Source organism: Vidua macroura, chromosome 12 (genome assembly GCF_024509145.1).
Source record: "Vidua macroura isolate BioBank_ID:100142 chromosome 12, ASM2450914v1, whole genome shotgun sequence".
Taxonomy (NCBI): Eukaryota; Metazoa; Chordata; class Aves; order Passeriformes; family Viduidae; genus Vidua; species Vidua macroura.
The window spans coordinates 5,677,891-5,694,337 of NC_071582.1; the positions used below are offsets into that span (position 1 = coordinate 5,677,891).

Consider the following 16,447-nt stretch of genomic DNA (forward strand, 5'->3'; position numbering starts at 1 on the left):
TGCTCTTGGTCTTAAGAAAGGAGACTAGATCTCAGGCCTTGGCACTGTATCATTACAGCAAGTAAAATGATTCCAGCCCTTTTCCTTCTGAAGACTCCTTTCTTTGTGAAAGCAATTCCCTGGGAGATCACAAAGGCTTTTCCAGCATCCCAGACCTCCACTGTTCCATTTACAGGAAGTTTCATCCTGTCAGCCACTTGCCACTTACAATGCACAAACCACTCAAAATCATTAAATTAACTGGGAGCAAATGTAAACAAAAACAAAACAAAACAAAAAATGTTCATAAATAGATGTTCAAAAGTATGTACTGGGCTGTGCATGCATGGAAGTGTTTTATAACATTACTAAAACCAGAGGATTCTGTTCCTGAGAATTTGCTGTCTGTTTGGAAAGACAAATCAAAATCTAAAGCATGCAAAATGGTGAAGAATTGTTAGACACTAAAAAACCTGCTACAAAACTAAGTCAATATAAAAAGTTTCATTCAATGGTTTTGTATAAAGGCAGTTCTAAATTAGAACTTGCACTTTTTAGAGAGGGTCATTTTTAAAACAAACATAACCCTTCTGTTTGGGCAGTGTTAGGCTAAAAATCAGTCTGGGACTGATGCAGGCAGTTAGGATATGAGCAGATACTGAAAATCAGACACCACACAGAGAGTGAAGCCGCATTTAAAAACACTAAAAGCAATTCTATAAGAGAGCACCATTATTTCACTGTCACCTTCCATACATGGAAAGGCAAAAGTAAATAACTATGATATACAGGCAAAGGCAGTTTACTATAGTCACTACTGAAAATCAAAAGGAATGAGATCTTCATAATCCCATTTTTTAATCATTTATGCCTAGATTTTTTTATAATCAGAACAAGGCCTTGCAATAAAAATTGCACACATTTTTGAAAAGCGCGAAAGATATTGAGCAAACCAACAGATTTAGTCAGGGGGAAAAGAACGACTAAAGATTTCTTTCACCAATACTTTCACTGTTCTAGGAATACTGAAATTATATTTGTGACCACAGGAATAATTGTATATTCTACTACTTGCACAAATTGTTTGTCTTTTGACTGGAAATTAGGAAATTTCAGCTCAAATAAAATTCCTCATTTTCACAAAAAGAAAACAGTGAATATTAGTGCTGGGGTTTTTTTGTGTGCATGGCACAAAAAATCCTTTCTGAAAGAGGTTCCCTTAAAATTATCTTAACTTTCTCATATGAAAAGCAGAAAACTGAAAATATGTAATGTTCTATGGATTTAGAGGTACACAAACAAAAAAAGATCAATCTCAGGCAAGGAAGGGAATCTTTACCTTACAAGCTGTTAGCATGTCAGCTACTGCTTTGCGGCTCAGATTTGCTGTAGCAATCACATCCTCCTGCCTGCATGAGTTCCCAGCTGCAACAGCTTTGGCAGTTGCCATGGTGATTCCTTTTGTCATCCGGATTGATTCTTCAGGTGATGATGTCTTCTCTGGAACCTCACTCGACTGGAACACCTAAAAGTGAAAGCAGAAAGAGTCTGATACCAGTCAAGTCAAAGCAGAACAGCCATGAGAAAGAGACAGCAAACGGAAGCACCCTTCGAACAGCAGGAAATTAGAAGCATATTTGGAGTATTTGGATATCATTCCTGCTTGTCATAGGCCTGGATCTGATAAGCCTGCTCACCTACAGAGAGGAACAATAAGCTGAGGGAAGAAGACAATAAAAAAGGTTAACCCGTTCATCTCATCTACATTTAACTACCCACAAGATAGTTACAGGCAGCTGTTCAGAGCCTTACCAGATGAAAAGAATTACTGTTCATTTCATTATATTCTTTTCTCATCCTGACTGCTGTTTAGGCTGGTCTCACATGGGGAGATCCTTCCCCTGCAAAGGCTGGACCCTACCAAGTGGTTGTTAATAGCACAGAGCAGTAGAGACTGAGAACATCACCACTACAATATTCAAATGTGTCTTAAAAAAGCAGAGGTGGAGCCTTGTCTCTTAGGCTATATTTAGTCTCCCTTAGAAACCTGAAGATAGAATTTTGCAGGGTGAATAATGTGAAAATAGTTCAAATTACCTGACAACACACAAATTCTGGAATACAGGAACTGTGGGAAGATGTAGGTAAGAAGAGCTGCGCAACCTTACTTCGATTGCATATTTTCTTTTCCTGAGCTTTAGTCTGTATTTTCTTGCCTTTCTTTTAATGTATAGCCTGTATTTGCTTGTCATTCTTTTACTGTGCAGGGACAATTTGGAATGCACAGTTAATCAGGTTTATTGACCATACACAGTGCAACCTAAGCAGGTTGGTGGTTTCAGAATGCAAATGTCTGGACAAAAATGAGCCTGGTCTATCCTGTGCTCCCAGTTAATCAGTTTTTCACTTCCTCTCTCCAGAAACAGAAGCAATGTTAAAAAATGAATTCTAGTTATACATGTGAAGACATCCTTCAATGTTGCTCAGAGTCAGCCCCTGGAATTTCAGATCAAGCCTGACACATTTTCTTCAGTACCTATGTGCCACCCTCTGTTCTCCCCATGAATGAGATGACAACATCACAACCAGAGGTCCATCCTTCAGCAGTGCTGACAAAAGCAAGAGGAACATTTCAAACAGACCAAGCAAACTGAGAAAGACGTGATAATGCACAGTCCTCCAGTGACAGATGTGAACATGTTTTAGCTCAGAGTTACAGGATGGGATGTAACAGCCAGGCCTTCATGAGGACACAAAACAGTAACTTGTGAGATATTGTACAGAACATGCCTGATCAGGTACTAGATCAGGAGGTTTTATGACTGCCATATGAATTCACAATGACTATAAACAGGTATTTTAAAAGAAAATATTTTAAAATAAATTTTCTCATTACAACAGCTTTGCTCACACAGTGAAAACTGGATGTTTGATGGAAGGGATTTGATGAGACAAAATGTTGCCACAGTGTAATTATGGTGTAAGAATTACTAATCCACAGCCTATTTAACAAAGCATTTCCTGCTGAAGACTGTGTCTACAGAGTTTTTAAAACAAAAATGGACTGTAAGTAAAGGAAGGAAAAAATCAGGCTTCTTCACAATCATGCAGGTATTAATTTATGTCATTCATTATTATGCTAGGAAAAAAAAACCCCAAACTATAAGTTTATGTCTTAAAGAGGAAGGAAAACAATTGTCATTGTATAATACCTAATTTGAGAGAGAATTCCACCTATTAACTATTATTAATTCCTACTTATGCAGGATATCAATAGCAGGCCATGTATCACAGGTACGATCATTTCATAGTAAGGGAAAAATAGAAACAAGTTTGAATGGCAGACACAGTATGAGAGTGATGTTGAGGAGACACTACCAAAGCCAGGATCAAAAAAAGTGAACAGCACCAGATCAGAAAACAATATCTGTACTGAAAGCTTAAGGTCTAAAGAAAAAGGAAGCAGTTGCTCCCAGCTTCATATAAGGATACACTTGCAAAACCCACTACAACAATTTAGTTCTGTACCGTGAGCTCCTGTTTGATGTACTCAATTGTGGCCTCAAGGGCTCTTGTCCCTCGAGTAGCTTCATCTTCTACTGCTTTAACAGTCTTCAAGAGGGATGTGACATTTGTTACCATCACCTGAAGAAGAAAGAAGCGAAAACAATAACATGTGAATCCTTCCTCCTGTTTTCAGAGATGGCAGGGTATGAAGCAAGGCAAGCTGGGAAGCATTGTTACCTCTAATAGGACCTAAGAGACTTCATGAATTCTACTTGTTACAGAACTAAACACCAACTCCTGTATTGGCCATGATACCATGATAATTAAAACAAATAAAGGAGTTTTCAGGCAATCAGAAATTGCTGAAGTTATAGTTCCACATGTTTATCAAATGTGATTGCAGAACCACTTGCAAACAAAATTTAAGAATAAGGTTTTACCTTGGCAGCACCTTTCAGCTGGTACATGGATGGATCATCTGCTGGTTTGCTGGCAGCTCCTTTGGTAGCTCCAATGAGATCAGAAAGGGCCTTTGCAACATCCTTGATAGCATTGATCAGAACAACCTATGGAATGAGAAATAGCTATAAGGCTCAGGCAATAAAGTGTGTCTGCAAGAGGGTGTGATTTTTAGGACACAGTTCAACAGTCTATGTCTTTTTCAAACATCTGCAATATGCTCACCTGCCTCCATTTCACTGAGATCCAAACAAAAAAAATGTGAAGAAATATTAGGGATAATCCACACGAAAAAGTTGTAAAGATAATTGAAAAACAAGACACTTATAGCTGGAGAGTGGCAAGAGTTTGTCAGTCTACAAATAATACACAGCACAGTGCAGACATAAGCCGGGTGAGCAGCTTTAAAGACCTGCAAGCTCTTCAGAATAAAAACAGGATGAGCCAGAGTTCCAATCACAAGTTAGTAAAAAATGAACCAAATACTTTGCCAGAAGCATCCCAGCTGGAACACAGCAGTGAAATGAAAGCAGAAGGGTTACACAAAGGCCTGAATAGTTCTACTCAATACTTGAGCCTTTTGACTGTATTCTAAACAAGTGATATCTGAGTAAATCCAGAAAAGTCCCAGAGGAAATGAACCATATTGTGTTCTTAAAAGTGTTAAGTCACACAAAATTCTATCAAATGAAAACTGTTCTCTGTAAGAGTATCAGAAAATCTTAAAACATCTCACCTGTGTTTCAGGATCATCAGATCCCAAGCTAGCTGCTCCCAATTTTACTACTTCAGCAAGTTGAGTGATGGTGTTAGCTGAAGACTGAGCTGCTTGGGCCAGTTTGTCCTGACTTGAGGCAGCACCAGAAACTAACAATTTTGTGTCTTCAACTAAAGCCTTTGCTGTTTTCAGGATATTTTCCCTGTAGCAAAAGAAGAGGAAGCAGGGAAGGAGTGGAAAAGGAGAAAAGGGGAAAAATGTGTTGTCCAGTGTTATGGTGACTAACAGCTACATGAAAGAGCTGATCTAAATCATCATACCAGTGTCCATTCATAACATAACACAGGTCAACGGTGTAAGTTTAAAAAAAAAACCAAACCAAAAAACAACTATTAAAACAGCAGCAGAGCATTTGGGGTAAATGCAGGGCAGTGTAATAAAATGAGCCCATCTTGAAAAGAAAGAGATTGGGCAGTAGCATCGGAGAGCATTGTATTTGAATACTAAAAGAAAATCTGGCCATGCTGTGAGAAAAGTACCCGCTGTTGAACATCCATAATAATCAGCATATTGTAAGAAAAACTAAAGTAATCACAGGCAAGGAAGGTAGAAGGAAGAATGGCAACAGGAACACCCATGTGTCCTCGTCAGGGTTCCCCACCCCGTCCCACCCGTATCCATGTTTTGACATGTGAGGACAATAAATCCAAAGCAACATCTGGGTAAAAGAAGAAATAATTTTGAGAATGCAGTTCATAAACAAGTCAAATCCCAGGTTTCCTATTTCTGTTCTCACTCCTCTTCCTCATTCAATTTCATTCACAGGAATCAAAAAAGGTAAAAATTTATCTCCATGTCCCAGTCTCTTCTGCCAGTCCCACTGTTTCCCTGGGCATGCAGTCTTCCATCTTTTTCAGCAACACTGACCTGTGATCTGCAAATGATTCATTGTTCTCAGCATTAAGGGTTCCAGCAGTAGCAAACATGATAGTGGTGTCAAGATCTGCAATTATCCCAGACACAGCACTGGCTGCAGTAATACAGGCTTGTGTGCCTTTGTTACCTGCCTGGAGGGCAGATAAAACCAAAGAGACCTAGAAACAACAAAAAGCAACAAGGCGGTCACTGAAAGAAAGTTGGTCCTGTGAATCATTACTACTCTCTTTATCAGATTTAACTTTAATTACAAGGCACTGTCTACCCCTGTCTAAATTTGGAATTGTTAGCACTCCTGGGTTACATCATGAAACTAGTACAGCTGAGAGCACATTAACACAGGCTGAACCAATGGTGTTTGGTGAGATCTGAAAACTGCTGGCACCAACTCTCAATGTTTATGTCCAATAAAAGGAGAGAGATGCCATCAAAAAGGTTCAACAAAACTATGCAGGCCATTTATTTGAAGGGGATGTTTCCAAGGAACAAGAAGCCCCAGAGACTCAAGATGCGGTTCTAGGCAGTTACTTCTGGCCTAAAAGGGGAGAACATTGCTGCATGAAATCATATGTCACTGACCAACTTCACAGTAACTATGGCCAGGGAGTGCCTCATGAAGCACAAGAGCCATCTCACATCTTAGGATATTGTTATGGACCAAACTCCCTCTGATGGAAGGCTGAAGTTTTACAAAGCCTGAGGAAGGACTAATCATAGGCTAATCCAGCACACGAACACTGAATGCTTGAAAGAGAAGCAAGACCTTTGGGTAATTCAGACACTATTGTACTACAATGCAAAGTTAAAAGAAACAGTTTCCTGAATCCAGTTTGACTGGTTTACTCCAGTGGAAGCTGGATAGACAAACACTGTGGAGTAACAAGGAAAGCCGTCTTACCTTTTCTGTGACAGCACGAGCACATTCTATCAACTCCCTTTTGGTGTAGCTGTCTGTAGGGCAAATCTGGAGAGCTCCAGCTTTTTGCACAAGAAAAATACACCCATGGCCAAGTTCCTGCACCCGAGTCCTAATCTGGAACCCAATCTAGATGGCAAAGAAGACACAGGAAAAAAGGAAGAAAGAAGAAAGCAAATAAATAAATGTCATGCTGGTACACTGTGTCGACAGAAATGGAAACACCGTCTCTCTCGTGAATACCAATATTCTGCCCACCACTATATCTTTTCCAAAGATCAGAAAAAAAGCACAGATGTAAATCCATCTACATGTGAAGCACAACCCTATAAAAGGTTCCCTGATGAAACAGGGCAGGAATAACCCAGAGTCTGTGAAAGAGAAGGTGTAGGGCAGGTAACTGAGTCAAAGGGACATAATTCAAGCACACGCAACTTGACATTTAAACAACGCTGCTGCATCGTCCAGGACCGCCCTGTCAGCATGAGCTGTACTCGAGGTATGTGGAACAGGTAAAAAGCACACAATACTGTTCACTGCTGAAACTGGGTCAAAAAGTCCATAAGTATGTGATTCTCTTTGCTTGGTTTTGAACCTTGCACAGTCTTCACTCTCCAGAATAAATCTCATCCATATGCAGCAGTGAAATGGGGAAAATCTTGCTATTAATGCTTATGATTTATTAATAATCCTACATCCTAAGAGCTGCGGTCCCTGTTTTGAAACATGGTAGCTGTAGTCCCTGCATGTATGCCCTCATTCCAGTGTGATTTGGGATTAATACATGAGCAGGAATCACAGCCATTAGAATGACAAACAGAATTATTTTAACCTCAGGCACAAAGTAACATGCAGAAATGGTAATTTGATTTAACAATATTGAGCCAAGTGCAAGGCATTGCTTTTCACATCCTACTGAGCACAAAGCATTCAAGTAAGTGTATCAGCAGGATGTGTAAGCACAAAATCAAAAACTCTTTAAAGGACTTTAATGTAGATAATCTGATACATCTGGAGAAGGTAAGATACCCTCTACCCCATCTTGACAAAGTTTTTCTATGCTCCAGTAAGAAGAGAGGGATGAAAGGGCTGTGCAATTGTGCTCAGAGAAGATACAGCAACTCCCACAACAGGTTAATGCAACTGAGGCGAACAGCCCATCCTCCTCACTTAGCACAAGGCAAGTAAGATACTTCTCCCACATCACATTCCAACTCTGAGCTATGGAGGATGTCCTTCAGCAAAAGACACTTGTGCCCCAGCTGCTTGCATGAATCTCACTTTCAGGATAGCAAGTTATACTTAAAATCGCTTACAGGCAAGATAAAAAAAGCATATAAATATTTGTAGCTTGTCAAAACGTGCAAGATTGAAGGGAAGCCACATAGTAACAAGGTAAGAGTTTTAAGAGTTTTCTTTTTATTTGCAAATTTCCTGTAAGTGAAAGTCCCAAGTAATTTAGGAGGTTCTGTTGTGGTCTATGGAATTACCACTTCTATCCCGAGCTGTTTCTTTCTAAAGCCAGAGGTTTTGACAAAGGGTTTCTGTTCTTTGATTGGGCAATTCTTATAACAGGGCTCGTCACCTTTACTGTGCTCTTCACAGTAAAGGAACACTCTTGTTAACATCACCATATACAGAGAATAAAGAGGTCTAAAAACTGCAGACCTCCTCTGGTTCTGCTGTAGCTGCAGCCATTCGGCCCTGGAGAGCCAAATGCCCATAGTCATTGGTCATTTGCGATGCAAGTCCTCCCAGCTCCTCGGGGTTAGTAACCGACTTAGTCATCTGAAAAAAGAACACAGGCAAGAGAAACAGAAAATTGACAGGCATGAGAATAACTTGTTAATACACCCCAGATTAGAAGCACACCCATCTATTTGGCCACGCTGATAAAATGGGATAATCTGCTTGCCATGGAAGGGACGTGTCCTCCAGCAAGAATTGCAGAGGAAACTCAAGCAAACATGCTTTATTAGAGTCATGGCAACTGGGCAGTTGCTGCAGATACGGAGGAATCCAAGAGCAGCAGTTAGAGCCAATACTTCACTCTTTGACACAGAGGGGCCATTGGCCAGGTACAGTTATTGAAACTGGGAAGGGAAGTGGGGTTTGTGTGTCACAGCCACCTTATTTTGTCAAAGGTGAGCTAATCCCCATCAGCCTCAGCTGACATGTGGAAGCATGGAAATGGAAAAAATCTGAGGACCAATGCAAAACACATCTCAGATGAGGGAACACGATGGAGAAGAAATAGGCAGGATGACACAGAATGTCTCAGTACAATGTCAGTATAAGTAACTGAATCTCTCTTTAGAAAATTCCTACCTTTTAACAGAGGTAGTTCTTCTGTCTCAAATTAATGTTGCTCAAAAGCAACAGAGATCCATCCCTGGTACAAAACTAGTTTTAGACAAATTTCTACTGTCATAGATAGCAGAATCATGGACCTGTCTTGACTGCAAGAGCAATTGACTCTGTGAAAAATCCTGTCTGTAGCACTCATGGACAGTCACCTCAATTCTCTCAAGAACAAATTAGCAACCTCTGTACTGTTCCAAGGGAAGATACATTATGCATTACTGTGAAACAAGTCAAGAAAAATTTCAATTCAACAGGTGTCACTTTTTCCTTTTTTTAAACCCAGATGAATCATAGAAATGAAAGAAAAGGACAGTGTGGGATGTTGATCTGCATTCATACATTAAGCATTATAGAGCTCTGAAAACACTGATGTTATTTCACTGGCTACATGAAACAGTAAGTGGGGAAAAGTATTGCAGTCATTGATAAACAAAAGATAGCATTTCAGCCCAGTTAAATGGGCTGATGAAAAAGCATGTGGCTTTCCTTTTATTTCTCCTCAAAAATGAGCCAAATAAAGAGCTTTTGTGCAGAACAGCCACAATACAATCCAGCACTCCTCCTGTAGAGGATCCCTCCATGATCACACCACTAAGATGCAAAAGTTAAATTGACAAGATCATCACTCCTTTTGCTCCATTACCCCAAAAGAGACAAGGTTATTGAAAATTTGATGATCAAGGGTGTCTCAACATTGCGCAAATAATTCCATGTTCCGTATGTACACAGAATTTGGACCCCGTTAAGGTAATTTCTTACCATTTCCTGTGCTGTAACAGCAATGGCTTTAGAATATTTCACCACAGTGGTCTGATAATCAACAAACGTTCCTTTTGGATCTGGAGGTGTACCTTCATCCAACTGTTAGACAGAGAGAAAAACACAGCATTAGAAAGTCACAATAAACAGCATACTTTACAGGCAATAGTAAAATTGTATTATATCTTCAATTCTATGATCTCCTCTCTCTCAAGATACACAAGTGAAAATAGGGCACCAGGATGTAGAAAGAAGCTCAGCAAATACTTGAGCCCAGGTTATGAGCATGGAAGATGCAGAGAATATACAGTGCAAAGTACCGTTTTTAAGCATGAGGTTTGCTTCTCATGCAAGGGCAAACAATCTGCTCTTCTCAGCTAATAGAGAAAAGAAGGTGCAACAGTTACAAATCAAAATGTTCATGACAGAAGATAAGGTAAGACTTCTTTATGTGGTAAAGTCTTCAGTCTTTAAGTCAGGATAGGAAGACCCAAATATTTGGATTGAACTTATGTACACTTTGCAACTATACATCTTCAGTAGAATGCATTACAAAGTATAGCAGAGTATTTCAGGCTTTGACATCATCTTCTCTGAAAGTAACTTGCTTCAAGGTTGTCTTGCTGTTCATTTAAGAGACTAACATAAAAGATAAGGGGCAAAAAAAGGAAGCAAAAACAAGAGGTCACTTGACCTAAGATGATAGTTAAATGCCGGAATATTACTGAACAAACTATTTTGTAGGAATTCTACTGACCAGTACCACGTAGGTTGTAAATGTGAATACCACGGCCGACATCAGTTTTATTTTACAATATGCAGAATCAAATAATCTTCAGGTCTCCTGTGACAACATTTCATGACTGACCACTAAATCAGCACCAGCTTGTCCAAAGCTCTGCAATGTGGATTAGCTTTCAAGCACAAAGTGAGAAAGGGGTCAATTTCTATGCTCACCTTGGTCATGGCCTCTGCAATTGAGTCTACCATACCTCCAACCATGCCAACCTCACTTGCAGCTTCATTTAAAGTGACCATGATGTCATCCACAGCCTCCTTCATCAGCTGTGCAGCCTCAGTGATGGCATCGTGAGTATGAGATGCCTGGAGGACACAGAATGAGAAAACCAAGATAGTCAGAGGATGTTCTCTCTGCAAAACAATCAGCCATTTAAGTGGGCTGAAATCAGAAGTGTGAATCAGAAGTGTAAGAAATTAAAACAGTAAAGGCACTGAAATTAACACTTCTGAGTAAAGATGACAAGTAAAACACTGCAGCAAAGCAGACAGAACAAAACTTGTTAACTCCTACAAGGAGCTATGGCACACAACACTTTCAGCCACAGGTGCCACAGTCTTTAAAGACAGCAGCTCTCTGGAAGGCACAAATCGCACCTGAGTTATGAATGATTGTGTAATGCTGCTCTTTCCTGGCAAGGGTCCCCCATCCCATTGGGCCATGCACCAGACAAGCCCTGGTTTTTAACCATTTGCTTTCTCTATGAGAGCCTAGATAGTTGCTGTCATAGCCAGACTTTGTGTCCTCTGAGATGACGCTTTGAGAATACTGGAATCCTGTCTTGGAGAAATGGTTGTTCACTCTCAGGAGACATCAGGAGAGCTGTCTCTGGCACTTTGACTGCAAACATATCCCTTGACTGTACAACAGGCACATGCTGGGTTTTCTGCCATACTTGCCTTCCTCTCTCACCCTCAATGCCACAAAACCACCTTACCTTGGGGTTTCCTCCCCCTTCTTTGGCAGCATACAGTATTTGTAAGGCAGATTCTGCTAGAGTCTTAGTCTGGTCCAACACAGTCATCTGTTGCTGATGATTCAGTGTCTTGGATGCCACACCAACTGCAGCTAAAACAAGGGGTTCGAAGTAACTTGCCAGCTGCGTTACCTAAGAAAGCCAGAACAACCCCAGAAAGCCATTAACCACACTTCCCAGGTGAAACAGAAAACACATTCCCTGTTTACCATTGGAATGTGGGCTAGCTCAAGGAGCACAATGCTTCTGCACTGTACAGGTTGGGTTCGGATCATGTGCCCAGGAATTTTGTCTCGCCTCAGCGTCCGATTCCTTTGCACAGCCACGTGTCTCCTCCTCCAGAAGCACATGGTCGCTTGAGGTTACATGTTCAAGACTGTCACAGGAGCCACATGCTATTCAAGAGCATCCCTGAAAAGCATCTCCTCTGGACAAGGGAGGAACCTCTCAATCTTTGTTGCTTCTGCAGTTTTTATTCTCAAGAATATACAGGATGAGAACTTGCTACATGAGAAACTTCTAAATCTTGCAATAACCGTGGTAAATATGCTTTTGGTATACGCATTCTAACATTTGTTTTTTTGGACAGACATCCTACAAGCATGAGTTTGACTCTACTTACACTCCGTATAACAGAGGAATACATTTACACAAAGCCCTTAAACAAAAATCTCAATAAGAATATCTCTCCTCCGGCCTGTAAAAAGGTTTATTTGGTATTGGCTCAGAGTATTTGAGAATTCAATTTTTTTTTCTCATTACAAATGTGTTCTTCTGCTCTCCCATAGGAAGAGAAACTGCCATAAAATTGGGGTCTTCCCTAACATTCAGCTGTCCAAGATTTCAAGTGCCTTTGTCATGGCAGCACAGTACCTTGTGGCCCAGCTGAGCTGCCTCTCCCCGAGCTGCAGTGGCTATGGGATCGATGAGGTGGCCAATTTCCTGTACAACTGACGTCAGCTGCTCCTGTAAAGCCTAAAAGAAAGAGAAATTGTCGGTTGCTATCACAGCTGTTCTCTCATCCACTTGTACCACACTTGACAATCACCCTCGGACCAGCCAACATCCTCAAAGCTGTTCAAGTGACCCACTATGGCAGAATGCAGACATCCACACTGCTAATTCCTCACATACTTGCTCATTTCTTCTCCCTTATCCTCTTTCAACACCAGCAACCCTGAGATGGGCCTGCTCCTCTTAGGTTTATATGACAAACCTGAGGAGAGAGTGCTGACAGCAGCCAACTTAGGTCTGGGCGTCCTTTCTCACTGCAATGTGCTCAAGGGCCCCCTGACACCTCCCAAGCTATTTTTGCCCTGACAAAGATTTAGTATCACTATACCAATCAGAAAACTGTCAGGAGCACTGATTTAAGTGTGAAGAAACATTTTTCAAAGCAGAAAATACAATGCAAGAACAAAAAACTCTGCCACAGATTTTGAAGCAAGTGGGACAAGTACACTGGCAAAGGAAAAATGTCACATCTCTGAAGGACAGAGATGAGAAGTGACCTCATGAATACAATCTGCAGGACAGGAGTAAACATATTAAAAGCATATTAGTGGCCTGGTCAAGACATAAATACTGGTTTTTAATTCGGCCATAAATACTGGCTTTTAATTTTAATTTTTAAATACTAATTTTAATTCATTAATTTTTAAATTTTGGCTGCTAATTCAGAGGCACATGATATCTTGGCAGCCATAAGGATTAAGGTCACTCTCATGGTAGGCAAGAGAAAAAAATTATTTTTGCCCTTTGTTACATTCCTTTACCACTTTATAACTGCCATTTTTTGGTAGCATTTACTTCAGTTCAACGTGAATACGATAACTTCATTTCAATTAGAATGAAATATAATGTATTTCCTGCACTGGCTTCTTTTGCACAGCTTCATTTGGTCTGACATGTTTCTAGTATGCAGTGTTACAGCCCAAAGAAACCACCCCAATAAACATGTAATTTCAAGAAGCAACAGTATGAAAAGACAAATACCAAGATGAGAATCTCAACATGAGTTGAGACACTGAAGAGGGCAGAGAAGGAAGCTTTCTTAAAGTGAACATATCAACATCAAATTTCACTTATTAAAGGACAAACTAGGCATTAAGAATAAAGAACATTGACATTTATGTCATTGGACTTCTAGTAATAGACCAGCTTCAGAAACAAATTTATTAAGAATCTTCAGAAACTAATCCTGGCTTCCAGATGGCAAGGTACCACAAAAACTCTATCAGTCTGTCCTATCAGATAGGAAGTAAGAGTAATACGTGGGTGGCAGTAAAAAATAACTACTTTCTCCCTTACTACTCCCTGGTGATTTTGGGATCTTTGAAGAAATGATACAATCTTGTCTGTGTATGACTTTGCCTAGAAAGACCTCAGTAAGGACCCTTCTGCTCTCACTGGCAGTGGATTGTGCTGTGACGGAGCAGCAGGGTGTCCAGCACTCCTCTTGTTTGTGCCTGTGCTCTCTGCCTCACCTCCACGGAGATGTCATCCCTGGTGGCCAGGCTCTGGCTCACAGCAGCGAGTGAGGCCTGCTCAATGTCCCTGATGCATCTGTTGATCCCATCGATGGAGAAATCACATTCTCGCTGCCCCGGGGCCTTGTCCCTGCAAGACAGAGACACTCAACTGAGCATGGTGCCAATGAGCAGGGTCTTTCCTGAATGCACACAGGACCATTTAAAAAAAAAAAGCTATTTCCCACATATTGCATGTTGGTACACGATCTACATGGAGGTAATATTAGCTAGTGTTCATTTTCCACAGCATTCTTTATTACGTTTATTTTAGAGTGAATTGGGGGTGGAACCAGAGAAGGAGAACAGAATACAAACACAGAACAGCCCTGTGCTGCAGTCGTCAATTATGATTAAACACCCAGTGTAACTGGGGAGATATTGTGCAGCACAGAGTAATTTCCATCAGTGAAAAATAATACAGTGCTAATGGCCATATGGCACTTTTCTTTATGAACAGTTGCTCAATTACTACAAAAGACATACCTGATAGAGGTAATAAGACTCTTGATAGAATCTGAGACTGTATGGGAATGCCCTGCTAGTACAGACCATGTAGGAGGGTCTTTGGGATTGATAACCAGAGAACGGGCAGTTTTGATCAATAAAGATGAGCTCTCCAACATTGTCTTAGCAGAAACCAGAATTGGCTCCTGTGCTTGTGATCCCTGTGGTCAAGAAGGTATAACAACAGAAAGAACATTTGAATTATTATTTGTGTTCATCCACACTTTCTGCTCCTAAAAGTCTATTTAATTAACAGCATTAAAATGGAATTATAATCTCCTCCATTGCACTATTATATTCACAGATAGTCAACACAGAAATAGAACAAAAATAATCAGTCCAACAGCTTCCTCTGAAACATACTTAAGAAACATGTCTCAAGTTAAGAAATGCATTTTCCAGCTGAGAAACAAGAGAAACAATGACTTGTCTAGTTGCAGACTACAGAAATACCATTGAAAATACACTTTGTCACAAAAATTGTTGTCATCAACAGATGTGCCCTTTCCCTAGTCAGACTACTAACTCCAAGTGATGACTGATGACTCTTGACTGGGTTATCATCTGTGTATCTATTTTATTGCCAATAAGCTGATAAACTCAGGTACCACAGACCTGGAGGGCACATTTAGATTTCAGTTACTGCCCCACAGCTGTAAGACTGAAACAGCTACTGCATCATCTGATACTGCCATCTGGATCAGAGCCTGACAAAAGCAGGAAGCAGCCTTGGAGGGTCAGTAACAACACATGACCTGTCTCTACTCCAAAGCTTTTACAGAGCTTGAGGGGTTTGCTTTTTTATTTCTTTTCCATGAGAAAAAACTCCAAACCCAAGGAATCCTTTATTAGTCTCTTCACATTCTACTCTGCTGTAGTTACACAGTTTGAGGATGGAGAACTTGTGGGCAAAAATGAAAAAACCCAGCAACATCCCTTTGATTCTTTTCAGAACTAACTAGTTTCCATTTGTTAAAACTGCTCTTGAGGGAAAACAAAGGAGATATTTACTATTGTATTGCATGGAAGGATCCTGCTACTAAAACATGCAAATCACCTGTGCTGTATGGCTTTGCTAACAGCAGACTTGCAGCACTTACTGTAGCCAAAGTGTGCATCCTACTGGTTGAAAAGTCAAGCTCAGAGGTTAAACACGAGACAGCAGAATGCCCTGTGAACACCCAGAAACCCAAGGAAATACTGTGGGGTCTTTACACTCACTCTCTCCCAACATGTGATTAATTCAACATGTTCAACTTTTGGAGGATGGAAATGCAGTATCCTGCCTTACCTCAGTGCTGATCTGTGCTGGGATGCTGACAAATTCCGGGTTTGAAGCAAATGCTGTCAAATTTTCCACAGCCTCTATTAAAGGTGCAGTGGCAATTCTGCACTTGTTGCGGTTCTCCTCAGAGAAATCTCCATCTAGTGCCTGGGAAAGAAATCAGGATTGAGCTCTGTCTGAATGGGTTTCTTTAGCAAAATTGAAGGAAGATGGCTTAAGTCTTCCTAGTTTTAAACCACTGTGTGTTGACGATATTTGAAAGCTCCTTCACAAACAGGATTAATGCAAAGAATGTGATCTTTTAGGAGTGGGTTTCCTTCCTCAGCTGGTTACTGACCCTGAACTTTAAACTGTCGCAGGTTTTCTGTTATTGCACTTGGACAAGTCTCTCAAGTCTCTCTCCAATGAGACTCAAGTCTCTCAAGTGTCCCAGGACCCACACTCCAAAGGGTGGAAGGGGCTAAACTCCCACCTTTTTGTGGTTTGTGAAGGTGGCTGTTTCCTATGAACTGATATTGAAAATTTTTAGTAATTTCTGTTTTCAGCAAACCAGTAATATATCGCTCTCATTTTTGCCCAAGTCAACTGACCTCTCTCACAATCTCAGAATAAACATTTCAGCTAATGAAATCAGATTAGATCGATTAATGGCTTCCAGAAGGGTTCAGAATTGTGAATTCTCCATAGCTTCACAAGTATTACTTCTACTTGCAT

At 40.5% G+C, this 16,447-nt stretch overlaps 1 protein-coding gene across 1 annotated transcript in view; it reads right to left on the reverse strand.

Moving 5' to 3' along the window:
- TLN2 (talin 2) overlaps positions 1-16,447 on the reverse strand; it is a 148,030-nt gene that overhangs the window by 22,809 nt on the left and 108,774 nt on the right. Inside the window, exons 38-51 of the mRNA XM_053988590.1 lie at positions 15,740-15,880; positions 14,428-14,609; positions 13,900-14,032; positions 12,287-12,388; positions 11,375-11,545; positions 10,596-10,742; positions 9,639-9,740; positions 8,184-8,303; positions 6,498-6,644; positions 5,591-5,757; positions 4,682-4,865; positions 3,927-4,052; positions 3,508-3,624; positions 1,319-1,504 (exon numbers count right to left, since the gene is read on the reverse strand). Coding sequence (XP_053844565.1) covers positions 1,319-1,504; positions 3,508-3,624; positions 3,927-4,052; positions 4,682-4,865; positions 5,591-5,757; positions 6,498-6,644; positions 8,184-8,303; positions 9,639-9,740; positions 10,596-10,742; positions 11,375-11,545; positions 12,287-12,388; positions 13,900-14,032; positions 14,428-14,609; positions 15,740-15,880 — 2,025 coding nt within the window. The remainder of the gene's footprint in view (positions 1-1,318; positions 1,505-3,507; positions 3,625-3,926; positions 4,053-4,681; positions 4,866-5,590; positions 5,758-6,497; positions 6,645-8,183; positions 8,304-9,638; positions 9,741-10,595; positions 10,743-11,374; positions 11,546-12,286; positions 12,389-13,899; positions 14,033-14,427; positions 14,610-15,739; positions 15,881-16,447) is intronic.